This window comes from Phaseolus vulgaris, chromosome 4 (assembly GCF_000499845.2).
Source record: "Phaseolus vulgaris cultivar G19833 chromosome 4, P. vulgaris v2.0, whole genome shotgun sequence".
Lineage (NCBI taxonomy): Eukaryota > Viridiplantae > Streptophyta > Magnoliopsida > Fabales > Fabaceae > Phaseolus > Phaseolus vulgaris.
Genome location: NC_023756.2, coordinates 4,204,117 through 4,218,506, shown reverse-complemented (window position 1 = coordinate 4,218,506; position 14,390 = coordinate 4,204,117). Strand labels below are relative to the sequence as shown.

General features: G+C 35.5%; 1 protein-coding gene across 1 annotated transcript; it reads left to right on the top strand.

Moving 5' to 3' along the window:
• Positions 1 to 892: 892 nt before the first annotated feature.
• LOC137836975 (UDP-glycosyltransferase 83A1-like) lies at positions 893 to 2,594 on the top strand. Its single transcript, XM_068645783.1, has 2 exons — positions 893 to 1,473; positions 1,574 to 2,594. Exons 1-2 carry the CDS (start codon positions 972 to 974, stop codon positions 2,458 to 2,460), a joined length of 1,389 nt encoding a protein of 462 aa, XP_068501884.1. The 5' UTR covers positions 893 to 971; the 3' UTR covers positions 2,461 to 2,594.
• Positions 2,595 to 14,390: the final 11,796 nt, after the last annotated feature.

The window sequence follows — 14,390 nt, the reverse complement described above, 5'->3', positions numbered from 1 at the left end:
TCATTGTGCTCTTTTAGTAGCTCCCATATGTCACTTTCCAATATGTTTTTTCAATCTGAAATGGATGACTTTGTGCGTAAAAGACATCCAATTGTTTTCAAAGTTAGAGGCAATCTGTTGCACTTCTCAACTATCCTTCTACCAATCTTTTTATTATTTGAAAATTTTCATTTATTAACCTTTCCTTTCAAATTCATCTAAATTAAAAGAAATATTTTTTACAATTTTTTTATAAGCAAAAAGTAAATAAAATTAGAAGGGATATTTTAGGAATGTTTGAACCCTTATATAAAAATTAGATCTAGCAAAACCATTCCCAAAGTTCCTATCTAGTATGCAAAATTATGCAGGACAAATTAGTTTTGCTGTTTTGCTGTTAAGAAGACATTCCTATCCAAACAGCTCCTAGCCTTTGGCTAAGACATAGATTGATAAAACTAAAGCAACAAATATGCAATGCATGACAGAGCAAATCTAGACCAGCACCTACACAATTCTGCACTGCCTCATCCTACTCTCTGCACACATAATCTCATAGTGACCCCCTTCCACCACATCCCAGATCAAAGACCCACCATCCGTTTTTTCCCTACCCTTCACGTCTAATTTCTTACACTAATTACATGATTCTCGTAATTAAATAACACCATAATGCTAAATCAATTAATAAACTAAAAAACAAAAGTTTAATGATAAAAACACTAAAGTCGAATCAGAGAAGTACAAGGAAATGTAAAGAGGTATAGAATGACAAAATTATTGTTGTGAACACACAAACTTTCTACATTTCTTCTTACATGAAATTTATGATAGCCGAAGATTTTGACTGATCGTGACCTAGATTGTAATTGGTACGTATATACACGATTATGATATAGTGAGGGGCTGTGCCTATATATAGATGAATAGATGCATGCTAATTGGTCTCAGAAAATCAGAATCAATAGAAACCAAATAAAAAGAGTGTTAACATGAGAACTCCAACTGTGCTAGCTTTACCATATCCAGCACAAGGGCATGTGAATCCCATGATGACCTTCTCGCAGAAGTTGGTTCAGAATGGATGCAAAGTCATTTTTGTGAACACAGACTTTATCCACAGGAGAGTGGTGAGTTCCATGGTGGAGCAACAAGATAGTTCTACCCTTGATGATGAAGAATCAGTGCTGAAGTTGGTTTCAATCTCTGATGGTTTAGGACCTGATGATGACAGAAACGATCTGGCCAAGATGTGTGATGCCATTCCAAACACCATGCCAGAAGCACTTGAGAAGCTCATAGAGGATATTCATTTGAAAGGTGAGAACAGAATCAACTTCATTGTTGCTGATTTGTGCATGGCTTGGGCTTTGGATGTTGGGACTAAACTGGGAATCAAAGGAGCTGTGTTGTGTCCTGCATCAGCAACTTTTTTCACCTTGCTGTACAACATCCCTGTGCTTATTGATGAGGGAATTATAGACTCTGATTTAGGTAAGAATATTATCGTATTCTTATGTTTGAACATAATTTATAACTTAATTTATACGTCTATTGTATAAGCTAATGTTTTTTTGTTGGTTTTTCGCTGAAGGTTTAACATTAACTACAGAAAAGAGAATTCAGATTTCGCCAAGTATGCCTGAGATGGATCCAAAAGACTTTTTTTGGTTGAATATCGGTGACCTAACAACTGGTAAGAAAGTGCTTAAGTATTTGCTGTATTGCGCACGAAGTTTACATTTGACACAGTGGTGGCTATGCAACACCACACATGAACTTGAACCTGAGACATTATTATTTCTTCCGAACATCATCCCAATTGGGCCATTGTTGAGAAGCAATGATAATGATCATAACAAAAGTGCAGCTACAAAATCAATGGGACAATTCTGGAAAGAAGACCACTCCTGCATGAGTTGGCTAGATGAACAAGCTGATGGTTCTGTGTTGTATGTTGCCTTTGGTAGTTTCACTCTTTTTGACCAAAACCAATTCAATGAACTTGCCCTTGGACTACACCTCACCAACAGACCTTTTCTTTGGGTTATAAGAGAAGACAATAAAATGGCATACCCTCATGAATTCCAAGGACATAAGGGTAAGATAGTTAATTGGGCTCCTCAACAAAAGGTTTTAAGCCACCCTGCCATAGCATGTTTTGTGACTCATTGTGGTTGGAATTCTACCATGGAAGGTTTGTCCAATGGGGTACCTTTATTGTGTTGGCCATACTTTGGAGACCAAGTTTACAACAAAACACATATTTGTGATGAGTTAAAGGTTGGGGTGGGGATTGACAAAGATCAAAATGGAGTTGTGTCACGGAGGGAGTTGAAAACCAAGGTAGAACAATTATTTAATGATGAGAGCATAAAATTTAGGTGTGTGGTGTTGAAGGAGAAAGTGATGAACAACATAGCAAAAGGAGGTACATCTTATGAGAACTTTAAGAGCTTTGTGAAGGAGATAAAGGAATAAGACTTCACATTTCGTGCTTGCGTTAATTCTAGGTTTGGATTAGTGTTTTTTTTTACCATTTTTTTATCAGAAATAAATTAAACAAATAGGAATGTTTAAGGCATATTCCAATCTATAAAAAAAAACTATTTTAAGTAGCTCTCCAAAATACACAGAATGTTACATCAGAACTCTCGAAAAACAGTTCATACCAAGACGAACTTTCCAATAATAGCCAGTAGCAAAAAAAGGAAACCTTACTTAATTTGGTATTGTCTTTTATAAAACAGTAAAAAACAAATATATAAAAAAAGTTAAAAAACTTTATTCCCAGTCCAAACTAACGTGATACTAATTACAAAAAAAGCTTGTATTATATATGATGATAGTCCCTCAATAATGGATGCAATCATTTCGATAACCCATGCAGTTACAATTGGCAATAAATGTGTACGTGCAATACCCAATTCATTATGTTATTAATTTTAAATACGAATTATTCTTTGTTGATTTCACGATAATTTTAAATAAAATAGAAACTTACGGTCATGGTAGAAATTATGATAAAAATAGATATTTTATCATTTTATTATAAATTTTCTTTATTAATCATATTTATTTCAATTTCATAAAATATTCTTGAAATATAAAAATAGGTCGTTTCTTATTCTATAACAAGTATAGATAAGAAATAAACTTTTATATTTTTCGAACTGATTCTGAATGACATTTTTTTATATAAACAATTAAAATATTTGCTATAACCAATTAAATAGATAAACTAAAAGAATGTGTTATAACTAATTAAAGGCTACACAAGAAAGTTTCCAATATACACAAGGCAGACTAAGATAAGAAAAGGATGAAAAAATCGAAAAGATGTTTGTCAAACAATCTCAATCTCAAATTCTGATCCACACATGGTTCTGACAGTGGAGGAGAAAGAGACAAAAGAAACTTGAATTCATGGGGTATATTTTACATGGTCCACATTAATTGAATATGAAAATCTTGCAGAAATATTCAGGAAACATTTTTTTTCCTGTAATTTCGTGGCTATTTTGTTGTTGTTGAAAGTGTCTTTTTAGATGATTCTAAGCATTCCAAAGAATAGGAAAACCATCCATGGGTGACAAGGGAACACATTTACGGCACGGCAAGAAACAAGTCTCTATCTTGGAGAAAATCGAAAGTATATGAATCTTAGAGTTTGTGGTCTAAATATTTACCAGCAATCAATAATATCATAATAATTGATTGATACAACTAGAAGTTGTAAATGACAACCAATAGTTAAACTAAGTTTCTTATTATGGAATAGTATCCTCTACTAATGTTTCTTCTTTATATTTTGTCCTTAAAAGAATTCATATTTCTTATCTTATCTTGTTAACTAGAAAGTTTTTACATTTGAAGCATAGAACTAGTAACACTAATTCGATAATGAAAGATTTGGTTAACTCTTGTTACGTGTACTTTCTTTTAGTTAACTTGAAATTGGGTACATAAACCTACCTTGAACATGATGATGTGAATAATAAGATATTCAATTATTTGTGAATAGAAGAGATGGTAAAGCAGGCTCAACCACACACCAGTCCGCAACCTGCTAGAAAAAAATGCAATGTGGACTGTTTATTTCAATTTGTTGGTTTTCTTAAGCTCGTTTTGCACAACTCGCAGCTCACGTGGGTTAAGTGTTGAACGGGGAGAGTTGGCGTGCATAACCCACATATTTCAAAAATTTAGAAATTTCTTTATGTATCCCCATAATTTCTTCTTGTAACTTCATATTCTAAAAAATTCTAATATTATTCATTTCAAATTCTATAATTTAAAATACATTATAATTGTACAATCTGAAATATTATACATTCCAAAACACAAATTTTAAATTCCAAATTCTATAACCTAGGAAGTATCTTGAATTCCACACTCTGGAATTAAAGAAAAAATATTCAATGAAAAATGTCAAAGGGTAATTTGAGTATTTTTTTAAGTATGGGGTGCAAGAAGAAAGGCATAGAAGTGTAGGAAGAAACTACCTCCAATTCCTAATTCATAACACCTTCACGAAATTCAATAATAATTTTTTTAATATTTAATAGTGTGTTTTTATCTTTCTAAAGTGCATAGATTGTTTAGGTTTAAATACTCATCAAATGCTAAATACAGTAGTTAAACCTTAGTCTTTTTTGTAATAAAAGTTAAGTATAGTATTATATATATATATATATATATGAATGTATATATGTATATATATTATTTTTAAATTGGAATAGTAATCATGTGTCTAAATGTATTACCTTAAAAAAGCGTATATATTTAATGTAATATTTTAGGTTTAATTACCTTTTTCGTCCCTATATTTATAGTCAATAGTCAATTTGGTACAGTGGTTTTTAAAAAATTCAATTTGGTCCCTAAGTTTTTTAAAATGTATTCAAAATGGTCCTTTCTGTTAAATATCACCAAATGGCGTTAAGTGGTGCTTATGTGGCAAACACATGTAAGTTACGTGGATTATGCTTACATTACTTTGGTGAATACTAAATTAAGGTTTAGGTTATTCAAATTGGGGATTTCGAATTTCTGATTTAGGGTTTCTGATACGAGGATTGCTCCCCTGGTTGGATTCTGTGGTGCGCTTCCCTGCTTCGATTCCATTCGGAGGTGTGCTCCCCTCATTCGATTCTGTGGTGCGATCGTGAGTTACGATGGTAAGTTGCGTTCCCATGGTCGATTTGGAGGAGCGATTATGTGGTGCGGTCCAGAGGTGGTGAAGGGGCAGCGATTGCGATCCAGACCGTGGTGTCGTTTTGTGGTTGCTCCTTTATAAGGTTAGTAATTTTTTACTTAGTTTCAGAGTGGTTCTGTTTTTTATTACTTTTAGAGAACATATACAGAGTTGTTTATGATGTAGGGTCCACCATGTGCAACATTTTTTTATGTGTGGTCCAACATTGGGTCTCTGACATAATATTGTGATGTGTGGTCCAACATTTAAGTGAAGATTTGGTTTGTAATTTGTTTGTTATTTGTGGTCATATGCATATTTATATTTCACAGGAATACCTTTTATAAAGTTCATATCATGAAAGAAGGTTATTTTCAACTTGTGGTCCACCATAGTGGGATATTTTGTGATGCGAGATATGTTGGTGGTGATACATCAACATGGTCATGTGACAGTGATAGATGGATGTAGATCCAGTGAACTTCATTTCATTTTGGTACAAGAAGGAAACATATGCAGAGGTGTACAACACAGTTATCTATCCAGTTAATGGTGAACAAGTATGGGAAAGAACTGAAATGCCAGATGTTGTGCCACCTCCCACAAAGAAGATGCTTGGAAGACCAAAAAAGAAGAGAAGGTTAGAGCCATGGGAGGTAATGAAGAATAAGACTCAGATAGGCCAAACTGGGTTAAAGAAAAAAAGTGGGATCTGTCATAAGCTTGGCCACAATAGAAAGTCTTGCATTGAAAAGTCATCTGAACAAGGTCCAAGTGCAAAACGACCATCTCACCCAAGGCCATCTCAGCAAGCTCCAAGTCAAGCAGCTACAAGTGCACCAGGGCCACCTCAAGAAGCTCCAAGTCAGGCAGCTACAAGGGCATCAGGGCCATCTCAGGAAGCTCCAAGTCAGGAAACTACAACTGCAACATTTTCAAGACCCAACACGAGGCTTAAGTTACAGTCCATCAGAGGCTGCTTTTGGAAGCCATGAATGCTTTTGGAACTCACTTATTTCTAAACATATGTATTTTGAAAAACAATTATTATAGGACCAAACTATGTTAGCTCTTATGGATTCATTAGTGAAGAAAATCTGCTTGTGCTTTATCTTCTAAGGTATTACATATCTTTTGTATTACTTTTACATACTTTACCTTTATATTATTATAACATCACAATTTTCCTTCATTTATTTAGTCTTTGATGAGATTGGCCTCTGCTTGCTCTGAATTTTCTTGTTGTGTTGCCCAAATCAGAGTTCTTAATTGTTCATGATACTAATCTGTTTGATTCTTAATTTCAATTGTATAATACCTTTCAATCTCAAGCCCTTTGAGAAAAAACTTATATAGCGGTTGCACATTTTTAAATGTTGTTTAAATTTTTCTGAAAATATCACTGCTTATCTTTTCTATAAATATCTTCTAAACAGCCAACGTATACCCTTACATCACTTTTGTGAAATCTTCAATCAGGTTTCATTTACATATAATAAACTTTGAGTTTAAAATGCAGCCTTGGCCCTGGGAATTGCAAATCAGTTAACCAACATAGTTTCAATTATGAAGTTTACTTCGCTCACTACAACCATTGTGGAATTGTCCATTAGACCATTATGAGATGCATATCACCTTATTCAGACACAGGATAACTGAACTTTATTGTCTCATAAAAAAGTAAAAGCTTAAGATGTATACTAGATGCAGTATTTAACATTAATGTTCAAGCTAAGCAAGTCTAACCCATGTTAGTTTATTCTGATACTGATTTCAAGAATGAATTTGCATCTTAATTTGGTTACACCATTCTTATTTCCCACAATGCCAACTTATTCAACCCCAAAATTATGCAGCACCACAAAACAAGAAAATAGTACATAACTTCTATGCCAACCACTTGCTAAAATTCATTTTTCATTGATACAGATCTCAGGATACATATTACATACTAGACATAATCAACTCAACACACTAATAATCATAATCCCAACCAAAACATACATGCAGACGTCACTCAAGGGAATTTTAAGAAAATAATCAACATAGCAAGGTTTATTACAACAACACACAATCCTACTAACAACATCTTTATCCACTTTCTTGACATCTTCAAACGCTTTTCCAAGCTACAAATCTTGTTTCTTTGTCTAGCAATAGTTCCATCTCTGTCATCCTCAATGTCTTCAATGCACTTGCACCATCTAAAAAAATTGCATCCCATGCTTACGCCACTCCTACTCTGTATTAGACAAAACCATAAGCAAAAAATCAATACCAATGCATTTTTGTTTTCATAAGTCATAGTTTAATACATCTCACCTTATACTTTGGACACCCCCAAAATTGCCTCCCACAATTTTTGACCGTTGTTGCGGTTTTCAAAACCATAAATTCCCCACAATCGCAAATGGGAGCAACAAAAGTCGTCCTACTTCCACCACCATGGCTAGAATTCGATCGTTGTTGTTGCACTTCCATTCGGTTACAGCTACATGATGATACAGATGCAGATCTATATGCTCACATTTCCACCACAAACGGAACCACACACGAACGAATCACAAGCCACAAGATCGCACCTCCAAATTCACTCGCACCACAGAATCGAATGAGGGGAGCACACCTCCGAATGGAATCGAAGCAGGGAAGCGCACCACAGAATCCAACCAGGGGAGCAATCCTCGTATTAGAAACCCTAAATCAGAAATTCGAAATCTCCAATTTGAATAACCTAAACCCTAATTCATTATTCACTAAAGTAATGTAAGCACCATCCACGTAACTTACACGTGTCTGCCACATAAGCACCAGTTAACATCGTTTGGTGATATTTAACAGAAAAAACCATTTTGAATACATTTTAAAAAACTTAGGGACCAAATTGAATTTTTTAAAAACCACTGTACCAAATTGACTATTGGCTATAAATATAGGGACGAAAAAGGTAATTAAACCAATATTTTAAATTCAAATTTCATTGAAAATCAAAACATTATTATAATTTTTTTTACTCATATCTCATTACACATGTGTCTTGAGAATGGTATTGTGAGACCATTTACCTAATTCATCTAAACAAGAAGAAAAATTAAATTAATAAAAATAAATAAATGTATTCCAAATTTGTATTTAAAAAAATTATTTTTCATTAATTTAAAAAAAATATTTTTTATATGAAGTGTTCCGTAAACCAATAAAAGCAACTCACATATAAATAATCTTAATAATAGAAATAATATTATTAATATTATTATTAATGATATTAAGATTATTCATTAATACTATTATTATTATTTTTATTAAGATTATAATAATGTTATTAAAATATTAATAATTATAAATAATAATCATAACTAATATTTCTTGTAATGAAAGAAAATGGTATATTTTCATTTTTAAACTTTATATGTGTAAATGTCAAACTTTAGAAAATGTACTTTATTATTTGGAAATTTTCATTTATTATCTTTCCTTTCAAATGTGTTGTTGGGGATTTTAATTCTATCGGGCATAAGGAATAAAGAAGGAGTTTTATCTCAATTTCTCATTATAGTAGAGAAATTAGAGGGTTTAATGAATTAATCGAAAAAACAGATTTGTGGACATTTCGATGGTTGGGAAAAAATTCACTTGGACTGTAAAGAGCAGAATTGATAGGATTTTAGTTTCCAGGGAGTGGTTGGAGTTTCGGCCGAACTGTAAACAAAATGTGTTTAGTAGACCGGTCTTTGATCACTTTGTGCTAGTGCTAAAAGATACGAGCATTGACTAGGGGACAAAACTGTTTAGAAGCTTGGATGTGTGACAAAATGATGGCAGGTTTTTAGATTTCATTAGCAATACATTGCAGAGTTATGAGGTGCATGGTAAAGGGCTATTTGTTTTAAAAGAAAATTTGAAAAAAAGTTAAAGTCTGACCTGAAAATTTGGAATAGAGAGGTCTTCAGGAATGTCAACCATGCAAGGGAAGTCTTACTAGGGGTGACAAAGTGGGGTGGGTCGTGCAGGCCGACCCGCTGAAATAAATGCGGGGCAGGTTGCTTATTTCAACCTGCTGGCCCGCCCCGCATAACCCACAACCCGCATGGACCAAGTGCGGGGTGGGGCTGGTTGGCCCGCATAACTTTAAAATGTATAATTTTTTTTATACACCACATTCCAAAATTTTTAATAACATCTTACTACGCATGTTTCATGAAAATAATATTATGAGACCATTTACCTAATGCATCTAAATAAATAAAAAATAAAAAATTTATTTTTTTAATAAATATTTCTTATGCAGCCTTGCTCGCCGGCCCGCAGGCCAATCCTTATGCGGGGCGAGCTAGAAAAATCAGTCCGCAAATTCTATACGGGGCGGGCCAAGTGCAAGGTGGGCCTATGCGGGGCGGGCCAGCCCGCAATGCCACCCCTAAGTCTTACATAAGAAGATTCAAGAGCTGGATGTAAGAGACGATGAAGGCATTCTACCCGAGGCTGGGAGGGAGGAGAGAAAACTCTTATTAACTTAACAAAGTAGGAATTCTTTTAAGCAGGAAGAAGTTTTACATTAAAAGGCCTGCTCTAAATGGTTTAAACATGGTGATTTAAATACAAAATTCTTTCATTCATCCGTGAAGTGGAGGAGAGTGAGGATCGGGATCAACGGGGTTTTAGAGAATGATCTTTGGATTGAGGATAAGGAGGTGGTTAAAACGAAGGTCAGGTATTTTTTCAAAGCCAAGTTTGAAGGAGTCTCCGGGCCTTAAGCCAAGTTAGACAATGTTCGTTTTAACTCTATTTGTGGCGAAGATAATGTGGCACAGGTAGCTAATGTCACTGAAGAGGAAGTGAAGAATGCTTTCTAGAGCTGCGATAGCTCGAAAAGCCCCAATCCTGATGGTTTTAAGTTCAAATTCATTATATTTTGTTGGGATTACTTAAAGGAGGTTTATTTGTCGGACGTGAAGGATTTTGTGGAAAAAGGAAGTTGACCTAGGGGGTCAAACGCTTCCTTTCTATGTTTGATTCCTAAATCAGAGAATCCACAACAGCTTAGCGAGTTCTGATCTATTTGGTTGGTAGGGTGTGTGTACAAGATAGTATCAACAAAAATTTCCCTCAAGTTGAAAAAGGTAATTGGTAAAGTCATTAATTTCAAACAATATACTCTTTTAGAATGAAGGGGGCTTTTGGATAGTGTTCTTGTGGCTAATGAAGTTCTTAATGAGATGAAGAGGATGGATAAAAGTTGTATTTTTCAAGGTTGATTATGAGAAGGCTTACAACTCAGTAAGGTAGAAGTTTATTTACTACATGCTAGGAAAGCTCCGGTTCTATGAAAAGTGGATCTCCTGGATTAAATATTGTCTAGAGTCAGCTTCGGTGTCAGTTCTAGTAAATGGGAGCTCAACTAAGGAATTTATTTCGAAGAAGGACCTGAGGCAAGGTGACTCTTTGGCCCCGTTCTTATTTCTTATTGCAACTGAAGGATTAGCCAGGATTTCTAGGATTGTGGTTGAAAAAAATTGGTTGAGAGTGTGGAGATTGGGAGAAAGATGGTTAAGGTGAACATGTTACAATATGTCGATGATACTTTGTTCTTCTGTAAAGCTAGTGTCAAAAGTGTTTTTAACATTAAGGTTATTCTAAATTTCTTTGAGCTAGCTTTTGGTCTTAAGGTGAATTTCTTGAAAAGCAGAATTAGTGGGGTGGGGGTTGACCAGACATTTATTCTCCGGTTTGCAGCAATTCTCAATTGTGAAGTGATGAAAATCCTGTTCAAATATTTGGGAATGCTAGTAGAGGGGTGCGTTTTGGGATGAAGTGATTAATAGGATCAACAACAAATCAACTAGATGGAAGGGAAGATTCATCTCGTTGGCCGGGAGGATTTGCTTGCTTAAGTCAGTTTTTTCGTCTATCCCTTTGTTCTACCTCTCTTTCTTCAGGAAGTCGCCTAATGTGTTGAAAAATTTAGTGAGTTTGCAAAGGACCTTTCTGTGGGGTTGGGGGTCTCAAAGGAGGAAGATGGTTTGGTTGTGTGGGATAAATTATGCAAGTCTAGGGAAGTAAGCGGTTTTGGCATTATTAATCTTAGGCTTTTTAATGTGGTCTTGCTGGGGAAATGGATCTGACGTTTGAGTTTTGATAAGGGTGGATTATGGCAGTAGATCATTGTGTCCAAGTATGGTGGTTGGAGATGCTTGAAAGATCGGAGAATCTCTACCAATAAAGTTTCTCTTTGATGGAATGACCTGAAGGAGATCTGGAAGTCGGAAGGTTGGAGAGGGTAGTTTTAAGGTCGCTTTAATTGGAGTTAGGGAATGGAAGAAACATTCTTTTCTGGGAAGACAACTAGTTGGGCTCCTGTTCCTTGAAAAGTAGTTTCTTGAGGCTCTTCTCCTTAGTTGTGAACAAAGAGGCGTCTCTGTCTGATTGCGGGGTCTGGGTTAATAATGTTTGGGTCTGGAGGCTTTTTTGGAGAAGGGGTCTTTTGGTGTGGGAGGTGCCCCTAGTCCGTCAGCTCAATGAGTTGTTACTCGGTGTAAGTTCTGCTTCGGAGTCCGTGGATAGATGGGTTTGGAAGGACAACAATTCTGAAGAGTTTTCAATTCAATTTGCTTATGGTTTTCTAATAGGAGAGGCAAAAGGGGGAAACCAACAGATGTATGAATCATTTTGGAAGATCAAGGTCTTACCTTCAGCCCAGATCACCACCTGGAGGGTGATTGAAAATAAGATAGCTACTAGGGTCAACTTGGAGAGACATTGTGTTGCGGTCAAGAGCAACCTTTGTTGTTTGTGTGAGGTTTTAGAGGAGTCGACTAGTCATCTGTTTTTTGGGTGCAGGGTTTCCTGACTAGTCTGGAATCTCTGCTATGTGTGATTAGGAGTGAGTTCGGTAGACCCTTTTTTGTTTGTCTCTCATTTCTTGCAATTCATTTTTCTTGATGTACCTATGTCTGTTAATCTTATAATGGGTAATATCTAGATTGCACTGCTAAACGAGATTTGGATGTATAGGAATAACCATTTGTTTAAGAGTGGAGTAATAGACCATTCCAAAAAAAATTCTTTGGCACAGCTAAATGTTTGGTCTTAGATCTCTTCAAAGTTGCCTTCAATAGGTTTTTCCTTCTTAGATTGGTGCTTAAAACCAAAGATATCACTAGTACAAAATATGAAAACAACGACCCTTTATTTAGTGCGGCTTTGCGTTTAAACGCATTTGTAAAAAACGCGGTGGCATTTTTGTAATTAAATTGATTTACAAATGCGGTCTTACCCTAGAACCGCATTTGTAAATCAATTTTACCCTAAAAATTGAAGCGCGCCACTAGTTTTCACTTTCACTTTCGTCTTCTCCACTCTTCGTTTCAACGTTCTCAGTTTCAGTTCCCTCTGCATTGTAAGTTTCAGCTCTCTCCGCTCTTCGTTTCACTCGTTTGTTTTCGTTTTCGTTTTCGTTTTTGCATCATTCATTATTCACTCCCTTGGCATTGTCATTTTCGTTTCCTAACTCGTTAGTGGCATATAGGTTACTGTTCTATTGGTTTCGCTGGTTTTTTCTGCTCCGCCACCGCCATAGCTTCCGCCACCGCCTTCGCCTTCGTCTTGTGCCTCTGCCACTCCGATCACCATCAACTTAAAGGTTGGTGTTGTATTTAATATTTATTTAATATTTTGAATTTATATTTAATATTTTGAATTTTTATTTTTCTGTATTATAATATATATTTAATTAATAACTAATACAACTTGGAATTTATAACTAATAACTAATAATTTATATATTTGTGTGTATTTTGAATTTTTGTATTATATAATTTCTATTTTCTTAAATTTATATTATATATTTAGTTAGTTGTTAATTACATTTTAATAAAAGTTTTATGTTATGTTAGTTATTGTTTTTTTTTTTTATCAGCAAAGAATGAAATTAAATTAAGAGGGATACAAAAGGGGTATCCCAACCCTTTACAACACCAAACCTTGTTTTAGGATCTCCAAAAGGAACACCCCAAAACAGGAAGAGAGTAACCACTACTGCATACATAAAACTACTGCATAAATAAAACCTACACCAGCTCCCATACTGGTTCTATTATTCTGCTGCACTGCTGCAAAGACCCTAACCAGCATTTCAACCACCAGAAACCCAACGTAATCCTTCCACCTGCTTGACAACCACTTGCAGCACAACCTCCACATCCAGAGCTTAATAACTGGTGCTACCTTTCTCAACCACCTATAGTAACATCCAACATTACTGCCTGCCAAGATCTTCAGCTTTATTCTACAATTAATTCTTTACCATCAACATATGTAGCACTGTTGCGTCCTCTATTAAGCTGCTAGACATCTGCAACAAACGACCTCCCATAGCAACGGAGGAGTCAGCTACCTTCACCATCTCATTAGCTTTCAGCAGCATCTTCAGATACTTCAAATTGATCTTTAACTTCACCCTATACCACCCAATTAACACCACCAAAAAGTTTAGGCCTTAAACTTCCTTTCCAGCTGGCTTAAACACCTGCCACGCCGTGCCCATCCTAGCTATTTTGATATGCTACAGGTGTTGCACCACGATATAGCTATGTTATGCTATCTCCCATTCAGCAACCTCCACCAAGAACTACAAGACCTGTGCCACATCACCATCTCCAATTTGAGACATATAACCCACACACCCTTGCTTGGTTAGAGCTCTCTATGCAAAACCATAGATCTTCCACGTGCACCAGATGAAAATTAGCTATACCTTGTGTTTTCCCAACAAAATCCAGCATCTCCTTTCTACCTTCCACTTCCTATTTAGTTGTACTACACTCTAGTGGTCCTGCTCCCTGATCTTCAAAACTCTCTTCAACATACCACCACATCTATATAAGATATTTTTGGCATCTAGCATGGTCTGCACCATAAGACCCTTCTCTGTGCCTCGACAAAACCTACTCATTATTGACAATTCCAAAGCTCAATCATTCCTACTTACCACATACCATCCTGCATCAATAGGATTAACACTCCACCAGCTCCCTAAACCACCGTTCCAAACTTCTTCCAGTGAGCGTTATGCCAGATCATTGTATAACCCCCAAACAGAGCTTATCTAGTGTCAGCAATCATCCATTGGTCTATACGATCGAGACATGTTGAATGGTCCTATTGGGGGTTTACAACATCCATCATTATCAGCATTTTACCTTTCCACTCACAACCA